The sequence below is a fragment of the Colletes latitarsis genome, chromosome 10 (genome assembly GCF_051014445.1).
Source record: "Colletes latitarsis isolate SP2378_abdomen chromosome 10, iyColLati1, whole genome shotgun sequence".
Lineage (NCBI taxonomy): Eukaryota > Metazoa > Arthropoda > Insecta > Hymenoptera > Colletidae > Colletes > Colletes latitarsis.
In genome coordinates this window covers 30,509,964-30,528,711 of record NC_135143.1, presented here as the reverse complement: position 1 = coordinate 30,528,711, position 18,748 = coordinate 30,509,964, and the positions used below count along the sequence as shown (strand labels likewise).

The following is an 18,748-nucleotide window of genomic DNA, read 5'->3' as shown; positions in this document are numbered from 1 at the left end:
TTTTTCGGTGAAATTGAAAAGTTTCAAATCGTTTTGAAAAAATTATTTTCAGTTGCAGGAGTCAATTACAATCATTTTTGGTGAATACACATACCCTCGAATTCCTACCCACTTTCGAGAAAAAAATTCGAGAAGGTGAGAAATTTTTCGACGGAAAAAAAAAATTTCAAATCGTTTTAAAAAAATTATTTTCGGTTGCAGGAGTCAATTACAATCATTTTTGGTCAGTAGACATACCTTCGAAATCCTAACCATTTTCGAGAAAAAAATTTTAGCAGATGCAGGAATTTTTCGGTGAAATTGAAAAGTTTCAAATCGTTTTGAAAAAATTATTTTCAGTTGCAGGAGCCAATTACAATCATTTTTGGTGAATACACATACCCTCGAATTCCTACGTACTTTCGAGAAAAAAATTCGTGAAAGCAGTACTACTCCAAGAATGATAGTTGACAGAAACTGCGATGAAGTCTAAAGGCCACATTTAATGATTTTATATGCACAATGAAATCCGAAAAAGATACATTGAATGGAAGTAGTTTTAGTGTTAAAGTTAACGATTTTAGATTCCGAAGCGCGAAACTCATCCTTTTGAAAGTTTCAACGACACCGTATGGCATCCGGCGAACGTAAACAAACACGTTTACCATCTCGCCGGAGAAGCGAGAAAGAAACTCGTAGATTGCTTTCGTTCCTTTCCGCGCACTTCCGCGTGCGATCCTCTTCCCGTTGAAGATCTTCAGGAGCCACGCGAACGAGAGACTGGTACGACCATCAATCCAAAAGTTAAATAATCGCGAATCGAACGCGGTTTCCGGTACGCCTGCACTTCGGTGTTCCGCGAACACGTACCAGAGAAACATCCTGACGAAAATTCACCGCGTTAATCTTCCCTTAGCCTGCTCGCTGGTAAATTCCACCTATCTCCCGAAGCACCGTGCATCCGCCGGGACGGAATTTTATAGCTGGAGATAAATATATACTCTGCCGGCCAGGTATTTACGGTCGTTATTTACGGTCAAATCTGTCGAATTAACATTGCGTGTAACGCGCTCGTAAATAAAAGCCGAGGAACTCGCGTTGCGCATAGTCGAACCGCGACGTGAAAGCCAACGTTCCCGATTTTCATGCATGTCGATGTTTCAATTTCTTCGCCATCGTCGATCCGATTCTAAAACGACTCCAAGAGACTCGATGGACCACCCTAAACTAGAGTACTCTCTGTCAGGTTGCTGCAACGATTGGGATTAGTCAGGTGACTGAATTTCATTTCAAGACTTTCATCAGTTTGCCAAGGTTTGTTGGTACTGTTTGCATCACAATTTAAGTTAAACGACTCCAAGAGACTCGATGGACCACCCTAAACTAGAGTACTCTCTGTTAGGTTGCTGTAACAATTGGGATTAGTCAGGTGATCGCGATTATTTTCGACCTTTGTTGTTACTGTTTGCATCACAATTTAAGTTAAACGATGCTAAGACACCCGATGGACCACCCTAGACTAGAGTACTCTCTGTCAGGTTGCTGCAACGATTGGGATTAGTCAGGTGACTGAATTTCATTTCAAGATTTTCATCAGTTTGCCAAGGTTTGTTGGTACTGTTTGCATCACAATTTAAGTTAAACGACTCCAAGAGACTCGATGGACCACCCTAAACTAGAGTACTCTCTGTCAGGTTGCTGCAACGATTGGGATTAGTCAGGTGACTGAATTTCATTTCAAGACTTTCATCAGTTTGTCAAAATTTGTTGGTACTGTTTGCATCACAATTTAAGTTAAACGATGCTAAGACACTCGATGGACCAGCCTGAACTAGAGTACTCTCTGTTAGGTTGCTGTAACAATTGGGATTAGTCAGGTGATCGCGATTATTTTCGACCTTTGTTGTTACTGTTTGCATCACAATTTAAGTTAAACGATGCTAAGACATCCAATGGACCACCCTAGACTAGAGTACTCTCTGTCAGGTTGCTGCAACGATTGGGATTAGTCAGGTGACTGAATTTCATTTCAAGACTTTCATCAGTTTGTCAAAATTTGTTGGTACTGTTTGCATCACAATTTAAGTTAAACGACGCTAAGACACTCGATGGACCACCCTAAACTAGAGTACTCTCTGTCAGGTTGCTGCAACGATTGGGATTAGTCAGGTGACTGAATTTCATTTCAAGACTTTCATCAGTTTGTCAAGGTTTGTTGGTACTGTTTGCATCACAATTTAAGTTAAACGATGCTAAGACACTCGATGGACCACCCTGAACTAGAGTACTCTCTGTTAGGTTGCTGTAACAATTGGGATTAGTCAGGTGATCGCGATTATTTTCGACCTTTGTTGTTACTGTTTGCATCACAATTTAAGTTAAACGACGCTAAGACACTCGATGGACCACCCTAGACTAGAGTACTCTCTGTCAGGTTGATGCAACGATTGGGATTAGTCAGGTGACTGAATTTCATTTCAAGACTTTCATCAGTTTGTCAAAATTTGTTGGTACTGTTTGCATCACAGTTTAAGTTAAACGATCCTAAGACACTCGATGGACCACCCTAAACTAGAGTACTCTCTGTCAGGTTGCTGCAACGATTGGGATTAGTCAGGTGACTGAATTTCATTTCAAGACTTTCATCAGTTTGTCAAAATTTGTTGGTACTGTTTGCATCACAATTTAAGTTAAACGATCCTAAGACACTCGATGGACCACCCTAGACTAGAGTACTCTCTGACAGGTTGCTGCAACGATTGGGATTAGTCAGGTGACTGAATTTCATTTCAAGACTTTCATCAGTTTGTCAAGGTTTGTTGGTACCGTTTGTATCACGATTTAAGTTTGTTGGGTTATCAAGATTTTTTATTCGAAGGTAGTTATTTTAGTTTGTCAAGAAACGTAGTGGGAATTTTCTTAGTAACTGTTGTAGAATTTCGTCTACCTGCTTTCCAGGTTGTCGCAGCTGGGTTCCCCAGTATGCATCGAGACTAGAACGTTCTTCGGGACGCCCATTTCTGCTTATGGGGACAGCGAACGTGTCAAACAACTGTGCCAATCGAGCCTGACTGCTCTCTTAACTATTTCAGGCCTAAGTGCTTCTAAGATCGACTGACTGTTGCTAAATATAGAGTATGATTGAGCTGTAAAGTAGCTCTGCTCTACCCAGGCTACTTGCATCAGTCTGTCGAAGAATCAGGGTTGAAAATTAATTTAATAATCTTGTTCGAGTCTACATAAAAAATTAAATTACGATCGAACTAATTCCGAAGAAAAATCTGAAAAGTACAAAGGCGCGATCGAGGGGGGCACAATCGCGTGTGACTCACTCGCGACCGTCTTGCGTCAAAAATATCTACAAACGAAACGGTGTCTCGATTTCTAAAAATAAACACCCACGAATCCTTTCTTCTGGTCTCCCTTTCGCGAAGAAGATTCGCATACTCGTTCCCCGACAGCCAGCCGTCTCATTTCCCGTATCAATCACCCCAGGAACCACGATTCTCACCGCCAAAAGGTCCCTCTTTCCCCGTGACAGACGTCCAACGATGGTTTCCGCGGACCGATCGCACCAATTATGGTCACCAGATGCCACCCGGCGTTTAGCTGATCGAGAGGTTCACGGCCACGTTCACCTTCGTCGATCCCGCGAGACTAATGCGCCTAGACCTTCCTATATAGCGATCCCGATGATCACGATCCCGTCGATCCTGTTCCCCGGTAATAATTACCGGCCGGCTGTCAGTGCCAGGTCAATAGGAAACCATTGGAACGGCCACGAGAATCGACAGCTTCCGCGGGTCGTTAAACCTGAAACGTTCTCGCTGCTGTTACGTGGCCTCCTCGGCTCTTTTCGTCGTGATCCGTGCATTAGCAATTAGACCAGATCCCCTTAAACGCGGAATCTTTCCTTCGAAAGTACCTCATTCGTTGTGGATCCACCCCTAAACCGAAAGTTCCTCCTTGTGATTAAATTTCTTCGCTGCTCTCCGGCTGGACGCCCAGCGACTGGATGATTCACTTGAAAGCGGGCCTTCGATTGATACGATGGGTTCGCTTGAAGGCGGGCTAGCAATTGATAGCTATCGATAGCTATTATTGGATCAAACTGAGATGGAGAATCGAATCTGTTACTTGTATCCGGGGTAAAGTGATATTGTACTGTTACTTAGAATGAGGTTAATAGTAACTTCTTTCCTAAACCGAGGGTAGTAACTGTAGAGAGCCTGAATTCGTTACTTGAATCCGGGGTAAAGAATTGTTACACGAAAAGTAATTTTTGTGTTAAACCGAGGGTGGTAACTCTAAAGCGAAAGTATCAAAACTAAAATTGTGTATCTGCTGATATCAGTCTAACCATAAAATGGAGACTAAATTCTTGAAAGCTGTACAAAATGTATCGTCTAATGGAAAAATAATTAAAAGTCTGTGATTTTTGGCTAGTTTGGTAGCCAGTGTTGGACGAAAGGAAGAGATTGTTTCCATTGGTATTAGATTGGAAACAATCGAAACGCTGCTGGCTCTTTCTGCCCGTAGATCTCGGAAGTCTTCTTAGCGTCGACGATCGGTCGGAAGGTCAGAGGTGAAGCTCCGAGCGTGCCTCGAAAATAGAACGTACTCGCGGGGGAATACCAGTTTAGCCGTTTCTATTTCAATTATCGCGCAGACGGTTCGCCCGGCGATTCGCTGGCGCTAATCGTCGCCGGATCGCCGGTCGAATTATAAATTCGCAATGTCGCGCGCGGAGCAAAGTGAAACGCCGCGCGAGGATCGGATCTAGATCGGGGCTTTCCAGCCAACTCGTTCGGGAATGTTGATTAACGTGTTAATTAAGCGTCGCGCTCGCGGAAGAAAAAAATAGTGTTCGAACTGGCGGAAATAGTCGAAGACGATTTCCTTTTTAACCTCTTCGAGGATTCTTTAAAAATTATAGTAACGCGATAATGGTCGCTACAATCGTGAATAAATATTTATACGTCGCTGGAAAATTTATTTACATTTTGCAAGGCTTTTTTCGAAATACTCTAAATGGTAGGAAATCTGTTTTTTAGAGAGTGAATTTGTTTTTTATTTCATAGATGGACAAATTAATTACGACATCGTTTGCATTAGTGTTAATTAAATGCAGTATAATTTGAGTGGAATTTAATATACGAATGAACGTTTAAGTTCCTGAATTTTAAAGACATATATCGTTAATTTTAGTATGTATTTAGTTTGACTAGAACAATTTGTACCCGGAAGGTTGTGTGAAAATTGAGAGTCGGTTGGTCGTAGTCCGAGCAGGTGGATGAATCTTTGACCCGAAAGTGAAATCGAACTTCCTCTTTCTGTGACTCTGCGGGGAAAACTGGCTCGAAGTTGCACGCCACTTACGTAAGCGGCGATGCCGGGAAAAATTTGTGTAATTATCGGTTATTTTTTTCGAACTTTCTAAAATGTCTAAGCGTCACGGTGGTTTGAGCGCTGATGAGCACGGTAATTGAGTAATTTCGTGCGAAATTCTAGGGGAAACTATGAAAGTTGCCTTTTATTCTCACGCTTTAACGATCTAATTATATCTAGAACAACGCGCAAATTTCTATCGTGTCCCTATTACTATCGAATGAAATAAATAACAATTTATCCATCGATTAATTAATTTAGATAGATTATTTGATACGAGACAATTTTAACTGAGTCAAACAACGATTGTTCTATTATTGTTATATAATTTTATCCATCTCTGAGCGCGAGTACAGTAGTCCCCCGATATATGCACGCACGGAGACCCCGATACTTGCAAACGAGCTTCGTTGTATCGTATCGACGAGTGGTAATTTAGTAGCAAGTGGTAATATTTCGTTTGTTAATGGAATTATTTTATCGTTACAGGAAAATGGTTGTCTCTATTCTCATATTCGGTGGGGCGAGGCTTTCGTGGTCGTTTACAGCGTGACATGTAAACGAAGCTTTCAGGAAGCCCGTGGACTGCTAAAGCAACTCGCTGATTTACGCCTGCCATCCTATTTCACCGCCCTGCTGCTTGGCAACAAGAGAGATCTGGATCATGCTCGGTGAGTGTTAAATCAAGTTCCCTGCGAAGAGATTAGCAACCAGGCGAATTAAAGGTCACATTCTCGGGGGAAATTAATGAGATCGCTAACTCGAGCGCCGGAATCAATTATCCCGTATTGCAGATCGGCACAAAGTTACTCCAGGATAAAGATTACGAGCGATATCGTTAACAAATAAATCGAAAACCAAACCGTAGCTACGAATACCATGATAGCATATTACCGGAAAAATTATATTTTATTTATTTAATCCTCGCGCAGTGGGCTCAGGATGGCTTCCGCTTTGCTTTTTCTATATAGTGAGCTATATCTAGGCACTAAAAAAAAATTAGTCTCAATTTGAAAATAAGAATACTATCGCTTCCCCTATCAAGCTTTTCTCATAAATATTAACATTCATGGGTGATAGGATTTACCACTATGATACTAGAAAAATTAATTCTCAAGTTAAGACGTTGTGGGAAATAAATTTCAATAGAATTTGTGAATTTTAACAAGGTTACAAATACAAGTAGCGAAACAAATTTTAGGTTATGTAGCTTACAATGGTCTAAAATCAAAATTTTACTTTTACTGAATATTATACGGTTTTGATCTGGCCAGTGAACGCGTTAGATTTATTCCGTACAGTAACGATCTATCGCGACCAAGCGGTGGCAGCTAATCCTCGAATTCGGAGATCGTCTCGTTACGTTAAACCGTTAAACATAACAAACACGTTACACGGTCGATCCGTCTGACCCGTTTCCGCCGGTGGCCCGTCTTCGACACACTTTTCCCCCCGGTTTGATTGTCATCTAATTGCCCGGTCCTTGTTCGCCAAAGAATCACAATATCATCGTGCCCGTCGGCGGTATCTGGTCCGGCGTCGTTCTCGTCTCTTTCGTCTCAAGAATTTGTTCTTTTTTCTCTGCCCCCCACCCCATATGGGCCGGTTCCGTTCGTTGTTCGCCAGCGGAACTCGATCGATCGCGATCCCGCGGCCGGACCCTCTACTTTCTTCCATGTGCGTGTTCGGCCGATTAATCGGACGGTTCACTTTCCCGGTCGCGGCGGCGACGGTGTACAGACGCAGCCGGGTAACAGGATCTTCGCGAAACGTTTCCTAGACGCGGCGAGATTTCGCGTGCACCACGCGATTCGCGAGCTACCGAGAGGACAGACCGCTCGCTGTCCCTGTTTCTTTCCTGTCACCTGCTCTCTCATCGCCCGGGCATCCGCTGGAACGACGCGGGAGGGGGAGGAACGATGATCGTCCAAGTCGTCGTCGTCGTCGTCCTCCTCCTCCTCGGCTATATCGGTGCCTTGTCTCGCGGCGTGAAACACGAAACGAGGCGCCACATCGACCGCACTCCCGACACCAGAGACCGTTTCGAGCACGACACCCGGTAGTGGTCGAGTGGTCGCTCACCTAGAAACCGTTCACGCGATCGCGGGCTCCGACAGATCTGTTTACGCGCCTCGTTTGGCCGACTTGGCTCCCTCGATCCTTCGCTTCCGACCGCTTTTAGACCTGCCTCCTCGAGATGCGACGCGAACATCAGTCTCAGGTTAAGCGGCATGATTCGCCCCCGAAAAGACGATTGTCTTTGAGTATCTTCATAGCCCCAACATGGAGTAACAAACTGCTCGACTCCGATCTCGATGTGCTTTTGCATAATAACAGTACAGCCATCACTTGTCGCCTATGCAAAATATTAGCCCTAAATACCCAACAGTTTTTGAAATAGCCCCAACAAGAGGCCACAAACTGCTCGACTCCGATCTCGATGTGCATTTGCATAATAACAGTACAGCCATCCCTTGTCGCCTATGCAAAATATTAGCCCTAAATACCCAACAGTTTTTTAAATAACCCCAACAAGGGGCCACAAACTGCTCGACTCCGATCTCGATGTGCTTTTGCATAATAACAGTATAGCCATCCCTTGCCACCTATGCAAAATATTAGCCCTAGATACCCAACAGTTTTTGAGATACGAATAACTAAAGTTACAAGTGAGGCTAGTGACTCCCACCCTGAACATCCCCAGTTACCAGAATCGAAGATCACTTGTGAGAATCTAGGACTTCCAACTACAGGTGTTCAGGTACCTAGAGGCGTGATAGACAGTGTCAAGTGATCTTGGCTCATCCAACGCCCGGTTGAAGAGTTTTGTTCTTAATAGTCCCTAGCCCAGGAGACTTTCTAGCGGGCGCATCATCGAGAGCATTCTTTCGCAGACACCCCGGCAGACCTTACGGATGACGAGGCAACTTTCAGCAACTCTTCCGCTAGCTCCCGTGAAAGACCTCTTATTCTCGATACCTACTCCCGTGAGTAAAACTGTCAAGTGGGCAACGGGCATTATAAAGCCTGAGTAATACGTCTGACCTAGTACGGCTTACCCGATACCTTCCGGGGGAGGGGGATGGGCAGAACTTTGTTTCTCCCATCCGTATAATGAGTAAAAGGAAGGTGGACAGCGACAGTGACGCGTCTGACCCAATAAGATACCTCAATTTATCGAGCGATTTTTGCGAACGTAAGCCGACTAACAAGAAGTCTTGAATACGAGTCGCGATTCCACTGCTTGTTCTCTTTCTGATACAAATAGGCGTAATGCAATACATAAGCATCGTCTTACCAGAACTGTTCCGTTCGTGGTTCAACAAACTCGGGATTCTTGACTTTGCCTTGTTTATACCTCTTTGGAACGCGTCTGGTGTGGCTCCTAACGCCACTGTCGTTTGGTATATATGTAAAAGTCTAGGACAGTGTGGGGAACTTCTTTGCTTTGCATCGAGGATGGTGGATTATACGTTTAGAGATTGGGAAAAAATGGTCAAGATGATATGTTGGCGATGGTTCCTACACCACTGTCGTTTGGTGTATACAGGGTGTTCGGCCATACCTGGGAAAAATTTTAATGGGAGATTCTAGAGGCCAAAATAAGACGAAAATCAAGAATACCAATTTGTTGGTGGTGGCTTCGTTAAGAAGTTATTAACATTTAAAGTTCCGCCAGCTCTGAATTTTTTTCTCGAAAATGAGCAGGATTTAGGGGGTATGTGTAATAACCAAAAATGATTGTAATTGACCCCCGCAACCGAAAATAATTTTTTCAGAATTAATTAAAAATTTTTTTTTTCGTCGAAAAATTTACGCACCTACCCCCTGTCGATTTTTCTTAAAAATTCCTTTCATTTTTAATATTTTTGTTTGACACCCTACAGAAAAGTTGTCTAATACTTTTTTGTAGGTACTTATGAGCTCTACTTAAAAAAAAAGTTTCATTGAAATATATTCACAATTGTAGGAGTTATGGCTGTTTGAAAATTGGACTATTTTTTTTAGGGTTTTTCTAACATTACGGGATCAAGGAACAACTTTTCGAATATTTTTATAATTGCTACATATTCTACACTAAAATACGCGGCGTTTGGCTTTTTGAACATTAAAATCGTCCAATCCGTTCAGAAGTTATGGTGTTTTAAAGATTCGCATGAATTTTAGGGAAGCATTTCTGGGCCTGAAATTATATTTTCGGCAAGGAATTTTTTTCTCGAAAATAGTTAGGATTTCGGGGGTATGTCTATTGACCAAAAATGATTATAATTGATCCCTGCAACCGAAAATAATTTTTTTAGAACGATTTGAAATTTTTTAATTTTGACGAAAAATTTCACACCTTCTCGAATTTTTTTCTTGAAAATGCGCAAGATTTCGGGGGTATGTCTATTCACCAAAAATGATTGTAATCGACCCCCGCAACCAAATATAATTTTTCCAGGATGATTTGAAATTTTTGAATTTGGTTGTTAATAACTTTTTAACGAAGCCTCCATCAACAAATTGGTATTCTTGATTTTCATCTTATTTTGGCCTCTAGAATCTCTCATTAAAATTTTTCCCAGAGGTGGCCGAACACCCTGTATGTAAAAGTCTAGGACAGTGTGGGGAACTTCTTTGCTTTGCATCGAGGGTGGTGAATTATACGTTTAGAGATTGGGAAAAAGTGGTCAAGATGATATGTTGGCGATGGTTCCTACGCCACTGTCGTTTGGTGTATATGTAAAACATTTTTCACTCGTCCAGAACCGTGTTGAGAACCCCTTTGTTGTGCATCGAGGACGATGAATTACATATTTAGAGATCGAGCAATATTGGTGAAGATGACGTGTTTGGTTCACTTATCGAGGGTGACATTCGTTCAGTTATCTGGACGATTCGGACATTCGAACGCGTCGGACGAGGCTTTCCGGGTGGGATTCTAATGCTGATCTCCCGGGCTGTAATCCGGGACGATATCACCTAGGCTACCATTACGGTGAACCACTTAGCTTGGAATCTTCCAGACTTGCCGCGGTCCAAGAATGCGATACACGTGCTGGAAACATGCTCCGCGCGTAGCCTTTGGTATCGTGGCAACACGTTGCCAAGTATTTCGAGAGATACGATACTGAAATTATTAAATTGTAAGCTTGCAGGATTTTTACGTAAATTTAATTGCAGATATACGTTTCACGTTACTTTGCATCGGTCGTAGATCAACCGTACGTGTATTCTAATAGAGTTAATAGCTGCTTGGGAATTTGTCAGCGTTGAAAGGTACTTTTTGTAAATATTCGAGGAGTTGTTTATATTCATTGACGCCTCTTGATAGAAGGATTGCGCTTACAATGGGGTACGTCTCGAGAGTCATGATTTTGTGCCTTTCATGCTGAAAGAAGCGAGCAAGTGCTATCGCTATCGTACACTGACTCAGCAGATGATAATACATTAAGCCTAGCGGTGTCTTTGATAGGTCCGTTGAAAGGTTTCGTCAGCTTTTCCTACTAATGCTTTACCGTCATTTAAAACTTTCCATAGTCATGATTGGTAAATAGTCATTGACCATAATCGCTCCATGTCGCGTGCTGTAGCATTGAACTATGTAGGGTTGTGGGTCGGGTTTAGGTTGGATGGAACTGTGCAAAGTTTGGTCAGTTTTGAGCTGCGTATCGAAACTCGCTGTTGCTTTTTTCCTGTCGCAATTGGACTTTTTCGAAATTGCAATTGGTCGACATAAGAGCTCCCCCCTGGTTTTTCTCCTTTCACCCGTCCTCGCGTTCGGTTTCAGCGATACGTTTAATTTAAAGGCGTGTTTCGCGATCGCCGGCCACGATAACCTCCCTTAATTTCTCTCGCTCCGGATGATGGAGAACCGCGGCCGGATCGATACGGCGATTTACACGCGGCCGGATTAATATTTTCGCGCGGTACGAATTAACGTGGAACAGGTGCGGCGCCGCGGTTTCGGTGACCCAGCTTGTCAAGCATTTTACGCAATCCGCCGTCCCGAAGTGCATCACCGCCCCGACGTTGCGTGATCCGGACAGGAGAAAGCCAGGAAATAGCGCGAACCAGTCGGTTTATTTTTCTTTTTTCAAAATCTGTGCAACATTCGCGATAAAGATTGGCCTGGGCGCCTGGCATTTCATTAACCTTTTGAAATCGCATGCCACTTCTGATACCTAATGGGAATAGGAACCGAGTTTATTATGATAATAAACATCTACTGCAACGGTGGAGATTTAAAGATAAACCTGTTGCAAAATTCGTTATTGGTATCTCTGTGTACTCTACTCGATGAAAGAAGAAAAAGTTGCGAAGGAACTACGTGTGGCGGACCAACGGTTCTCCCGCAAAAGGTCGTTGAAGTTTCGGCCAATCGCCCTGCACGAAAGTGCTCGTGGGCGTGGCGTGGTTCCCCCACTCGAGCTCCAGGCGCCACGCGTCGCCAATCAGTTGGACGAAACTTTAACGGTCCGCTACGCGAGAACTACTCGTCGAAAGCAGATGGTTCCTTTTGCATTTTTCTTTTTTGAAAAATTTCCATCGATTCTTAAAAAGATTGCAACTGGAAGATCGCTGGGAATATTATTTACATAAAATTACAAATTTTGTTACACGAGAAAAGATACATTGCTAGAAGAAAAACGAAAAATCGAAGTTAGAACGCCTGGAGTGCCGAGGAATAAAAAGTAACTGGGTGGGGAATATTCTTAAAGCGTATAAAACATCATAATGGTGATATCGTCGTGCATGTTTGATCATTCATCGGATCGTACACGGCATGTAAAGCTTCGTAAATGAATATAGGGACGCGAACCGCGACGGAAAAATGGGAAACGTGTCTTCGCTAACGACGATCCGCATTCCTACGGGGATCGCCCAGGAAATTCCTGTTCAAGAGCCGCAGCCTATAAGGGATATCGATATCCGGTTCACCTACGTGTCACTGGCTTTTCTGTTCACGGATAAGCGCAACGATTCGTGTCAGATTCAGTTTCAAAGTGGAATTAGAATTTAATTATACGAGACTCGGGGAACGCGGACCACGATGGATTCGCTTTCTATTCTTTCGTTGTTAACACGCTCGAATCGTTTCGAAAACGTGTTCGAATTTTTCGAATAGATTGTTTTGGATTTAATAAAACTTGGAAACGTCGAACGCGTTGGAAGTTGAAAATAAGACAACGCCCGATGACACGTTCGTTTCATCCTAACGCGCCTTAATGGGAATCCAAACCCACACAGCACCACAAAACGAACGAGTTATCGAGTGTTGAATATCGAGGTTAGGTTTTATAACAGCGTCCTCAGCTGCGCCTCGCTCCTTACGTATTCTAGCTGTATTTTATCTTTATAAATATTCATGCACGTGCTTCCACGTATACGTAATAAAGACGTTTAATAATAACAATATTCTTTTCTATTTTTCAGAACTTACACCGCGGTTCGACATTTTTAATCTTAATAGTATATTACGGAGCTCTTCGTACATTTTACTTTGAGGTTAACGAGCCCATCTGTCAGCATTTTTTCTCAGACTGTTTTACAATTTAATTCTCGGCAAGACGATGTTAAATAGTTCAGTATAATATCAGCGAAGAGAACCTGTAGTTTAAATATCATCTATAAATATCATATCATATAAATAGTCATCTTCAACTTGAAAAATTCGTTAATAAAAACTAAATGCCCGTGACTCTAAATACAAACGACTGCCTTGATTGATTAATAAATTTTTGGAATTTATGTAAATCGTCGTCGATTCCTCTCCAGCAACAACTCGTTTTCTCCGTCGGCGTTGAAACGTTTCGCAGAACTCGAGGATGTTCCCGGCGTCGTAGTTTTTGTTCTTAAAGTTTAATCGCGTACGCGAGGAACAATCATTTTCCCCGCTCGAAACACGTCGTGAGAAACAGTTTCAGGAAGTTGGCAACTCTTGCAACCTTCCACCTTTCGTAGGCTCGACGAGCTTCGTCATCAATCACCGCGGATTATCTTTCGTCACTGTGCAACCTTTTGTCCGCAGTTAATCTAACCGGTAGATTAACGTCGGGTTCGCGAGAAACGGCGTTTCATATTCGTCGGGGCGACTTTTTTATCGCATCAAATATCACTTAGGCCGAGGCAGACGCGCTCTCTTGCCGCGTTTACGCGAGACAATTTAGCGCGTCCATTTATCCTCGGACCGAGGCTACCTTGATCATTATCGATTAGTTTCGCGGAAACGCATTTAGAAACTTTCCGGATAACCGTCCGTATCGAAGTAGGGGGTAAAAAACAAAAGAATATTTAACATCAAACATTCGATTCCGTCGATTACTCGGTTACTATCGATTCTGTCGAAACTTTTGCTGGGACAAAAAAGTTCAGAAATTTCATTGCCAACGACTTTCGTTCTATGCATTTTTTCCGTGAAAGCGAAGGGAAGGGAGATACAGCGGTGTTTTTGGCTCCCCGTTTTGGGGCACTATTGGGTCCGGGATTGTTTTTGTCGAGAACAAGCATTGCATGCATGTATTTTTAATAAAAATTAGTATTCATCGGTGCAGTCCCCTCCCTTGCAAAGGTCAGTATTACCTAAAGAGGACACCCGGTTTATTGCACCCCCTGAGCGTTTCTTTTTCCCCCCAACCCCCAAGCTCAGTTACCAGAAAACCGTCAAGCTAAGAACAGCATTTTCGTTTCGTAAAACTACATTAATTAACACTAGATTCCATATTAAAAATTGCAGAACGCGTAAATATTATTTTTTAACAACTTATGTTGAATTTGATTAATGCAATTTTATGTACGATCAATGCTCGTAAATCTAGTGTTAAATACATAGTTGGGTCGAAACTCTGCCGTATTTATTTAGCAAATGAATATTCAACAGTTTTAAGAAGCGTGTATTGCACTCTGGATGCTGGCTAATTATAAAAAATAGAAATTATCGTTAAAGTCTCTGTATCGTGAGATTCGTTGACAGTCAAATTCGCGTAGGTATTTCGCGACGTTCGATGGACGCTGGTTGGCTGAGGCTCGCGAACGAGGAAAGTCGTCGTGTCGTTCGTTTTTGCATGATGCTGGAAACGCGGCTTTCCAGCGCGCGGTTTTCAGCCACGGCGAACCAGTTTGTCAGCCGCGGCGGAGCGTGGCTCCGAGGGATTCGCCAGCTGATATTTCGCGATAAGTTTATCGATGTACGATATTCGCGGGGCCGGACGGACGCCGCTTCGGATGTATCTAAAGCGGCGATAACTCGTTCTCCCGAGAGAGTGGTTTCACCAGCCCCGCAGCAGCGGCAGGCCTCACGGTCTAATCTTTATGAACTCCATTAAGACGGCTGGAACGGCTACTGGGTAGGAAGGAGGCCCCGTGGAAAGAAACAACCGCGTCCCACGGGGCCCTGAAAAGTCCCTGGTCCGCCCACGACGGGCAACGGCCCACCAAAACGGCCATTTTTATCGTAATTCCCATCCAGACGAGAATTTTACCCATCTCCCGCTGCCGTGTCGGCGAGTTTCTTTCTTTGTTTTCCGAGCGACGGTTTCGTTGAAATTGTGGCGCGCGAGCGAGCGTTTAGCTGGCGCCAAGTAGAAAGCACGTGTCTCACGTAAATGGAGAAACAAGTCTCGGAATATGTAGGTGAACAATGTTTTGATATCAAAGAAAAGTGTATTCGTAGTATGTTTACCGAGAATTGAAAATTTCCGAGGCGCAGGATCTTCGAACGCTCGAAAAGCGCCCACGCTGAGGCGACTGGGACGGCCGCCATTTTGGACGAATTAAGTCCTGGCTGTTTCTTAAACGAACCAAATTCTAATGTTCCATTTACTACGTTGGTTCTATTAATTTTAACGATTTCTTGACTTGGTGGCAAAAAAGAGGTTTAATTAAAAAATAAAAGGTTGAGAGTTCAATTTTTGTTGTTGTTCATTGTGAAACGCTTGATTCTATCATTCGAACTCCTGAATAAGAAGTTGTTTATTTAAAAATAGTAATGAAAACGACGCTATCTTTTGTCAAGGCTAAAGTCGACCAGAGATTCGTGTGGAATTTCCATTGGTATTCGTTATTATTGATTACGTCAAATTAATAGGCGATACTTTTCCGTAGGAAGTTTACGACCAGGAGAAAATTTACGTGACGTTCGTAGATAAACGACAGTTAAAAAAGTTGATAGAAATTGAATGAAAGAAAAGTGATCGGGAGACCTGAAACTCCGCGTACGTGATAAAACGAATTTTTATTCCTTTCTAAGAAACTATCTCACGCTTCGGTAAGTCTGATATCACACTATCGGGCACCACTTAATTCCCCCATAAGAAAAAGAATCCAGGATATCCTCGAGTCGGGCACACCGGCATCGCCAGCAACGCCACAGAAGTTTCCTACATCGAATTAGTAAAGAAATTCTAATCATCGTCACTTTGTTTTAATCTATCGAAGAAACCATTTCTGTGCTTCTGACATTAGACACCTTTTAGTTCTCTAAATAGAAAAGGGAAAGCGGGAAATCCTTAAATACGACACATTTAGATTATTCAGACATCGTACGGTGTTTCTCGTGTTCACTTTACCAGAACGTATTTCTCCCGAAATAAAACGTGAAAACGAAAGAATGTCGAACAGATAAATTATAATTATGCAAAGGCTAAATATCGACGGCGGTGAAACGGTATAATCACCGTGATGAAATAAATAAATTTGCTTTTACGGAATACGAGCGTCTAAAAATGAATTTTTTAATGAAAACAGACTCCTATTTAATCAAAATACGAGACAAATATAATCTCTAACCTTTCGCGTTCTAGTATGGGTATTAAATTGTTACTGACAAATATTTTCAAGTGTATTGTGGGATCTGTCGCCTCCCGTACATGCCGCCAGAGGGACTGCTTTTCTCGCAAGCGCTCGATCTACTTTCCATTGGTATATATACAAGGTGTTCGGCCACCCCTGGGAAAAATTTTAATGGGAGATTCTAGAGGCCAAAATAAGACGAAAATCAAGAATACCAATTTGTTGATGGAGGCTTCGTTAAAAAGTTATTAACAATTAAATTCAAAAATTTCAAATCGTTTTGGAAAAATTATTTTCGGTTACGGGGGTTAATTATAATAATTTTTGGTCATTAGACATACCCTCGAAATCCTACTCACTTTCTAGAAAAAAATTCGAGAAGGTGTGAAATTATTCGACGGAAAAAAAAAATTTCAAATCGTTTTGGAAAAATTATTTTCGGTTGCAGGGGTCGAATACAGTCAGTTTTGGTCAATAGACATACCCTCGAATTCCTAACCGTTTTCGAGAAAAAAATTCCTTACCGAAAACATAATTTCTGGCCAGAAATGTTTGCCCGAATTTTCATACGAATCTTTAAAACGTCATAATTTCTGAACAGATTGGACGATTTTAATGTTTAAAAAAGCAAACTACGCGTATTTTGATGGAGAATATGTACAAATTGCAAAAATATTCGAAAAGTTGGTCCTTGAGCCCGCAAAATGAGAAAAACCCCATACAAATGGTCCAATTTTCAAACAGCCATAACTCCTACAATTGTGAATATATTTCAATGAAACTTTTTTCTGAAGTAGAGCCCATAGGTACCTACAAAAAAGTATTAGACAAATTTTCTGTAGGGCGTCAAACAAAATTACTAAAAATGAAAAAGTAATTTTTAAGAAAAATTGACAAGGGGGGGTAGGTGCCTAAATTTTTCGACGAAAAAAAAAATTTTCAAATAATTCTGAAAAAATTATTTTCGGTTGCGGGGGTCAATTAAAATCATTTTTGGTCAACAGACTAACCCCCGAAATCTTACCCACTTTCGAGAAAAAAATTCAGTATTGGCGGAACTTTAAACGTTAATAACTTCTTAACGAAGCCACCATCAACAAATTGGTATTCTTGATTTTCGTCTTATTTTGGCCTCTAGAATCCCCTATTAAAATTTTTCCCAGGGGTGGCCGAACACCCTGTATACGCTCCTTGACCGACTACCCAACATCCAAGCTCTCGTTTCCTTTTCCATCTCTCATCAACAGGACCTCACAATACTTTACAGCAGCAAAATCAAATTTTATTCTGTCACGAGTCATTTTCGTAATAGAAAAATAGTAACATCCGAACAAGCGTTTTATAGTAATTGTTGATGGGGTCAGGATACGAAATAATAAACTTGGACACAATTAGCGAACAAGATAGAAATTTATATAAATGCAAATATAGCTGTACAGAAGTATTCTATTTGACATGTAACGACGTAATGCGACGATTTCTCGTCGCAACGAAACATTCGCGACGTGCTCGAACATTCTCAGCAGGCGATGACTGGACAATCTATCCAGTGCCTGAGTATTAAGCTCGTCCATTTTTCTAACAATAATGATTAAGATCTGGTGTACAGAGAACACTGATTCTAAGACTTTTACAAAATGGAGTCTAGTCCTCGGGGAAGAACTACACCGATCGTCCCAATCTTTTGGTAGTTGTGAAATCAATTCGCTCGGCCATAGAAGTCAGGATACACGATGTTCCTGGTGCGTCCATGTTCTATAACGATAAGGATGCACCGGCTGCACGGGTGAGATACGGTATTTCGGCGTTCCCGATCGATCATCGATCCCCTGGGGGAACGGAAGTGGGGGGTCAGAAGCGGATCCTCCGTCGTATTTTAGGCACGTTGAACGAGCCTCCGCCGGGAGAGGACGACGATATTTATGGAGGCAATTAAATTCGCGGGAACACATGATACTCTCGAAGCGTCGAAGGGAGAAGAAACGAAGGTAGAGGGAGGAAGGGGAGGGAACGGTGGCGCGTGGGAGGGCCGTGCAGAACGTCTAATCGCGCGCACGAGTCCCTCGCTATGCATGCACACGTGATCAGGCACCACGTTCACGGCCGTTAATCTGTCCCCTTTTATTTTATACGAGGCGATCCGTTGCTTTACGAGGAACGGTGTTAGATTCAAGCCCCTCGCGCTGCCTGTCGTTTCCCGCGCTCTCTCGCGAGGCCCACGGTCCAGAGAAGGACGGAGGAAAATCGAGTGTATCTCGTGGAAGAAAGATGGCCAGGCGAGGGGAGAGGCTCGACATTTCAGTGCCTCGACGCTGCTGGATCGGGATACCCGGCGAATAAGAAGCGACGCGACCTTTAAACGACGATGGCGACCAACGTCGACCGGATTACACTACGGATTGGAGCAGATCCGAGCCGCCGCGACCGCGACACAGTTCTCAGAAGCTTAGGTAAATAAAGTTCCTGCTGGGAGCTACGAAGAATAGTGGAAAAGTGATCCAGCCTCGATCGTAAGCGCCTCTCGGGTCTTCCGAGAATCTCGCGTGTAAACCGAAGTCGAGGATTCGTAGGAACTCGTATAAAGTGTTCGGGGTAAAATAACTTCGTT

General features: G+C 42.7%; 1 protein-coding gene across 2 annotated transcripts in view; it reads left to right on the top strand.

Moving 5' to 3' along the window:
- The window catches only part of LOC143346426 (ras-related and estrogen-regulated growth inhibitor), an 85,054-nt gene that overhangs the window by 53,386 nt on the left and 12,920 nt on the right, over positions 1-18,748 (top strand). For both annotated transcript variants that reach the window (XR_013080419.1, XM_076774501.1), the window contains exon 5: positions 5,857-6,038. Coding sequence is in view for 1 of the 2 variants with exons in the window: in XM_076774501.1 (XP_076630616.1) it covers positions 5,857-6,038 (182 nt within the window). In the remaining variant the exon portion in view is untranslated. The remainder of the gene's footprint in view (positions 1-5,856; positions 6,039-18,748) is intronic.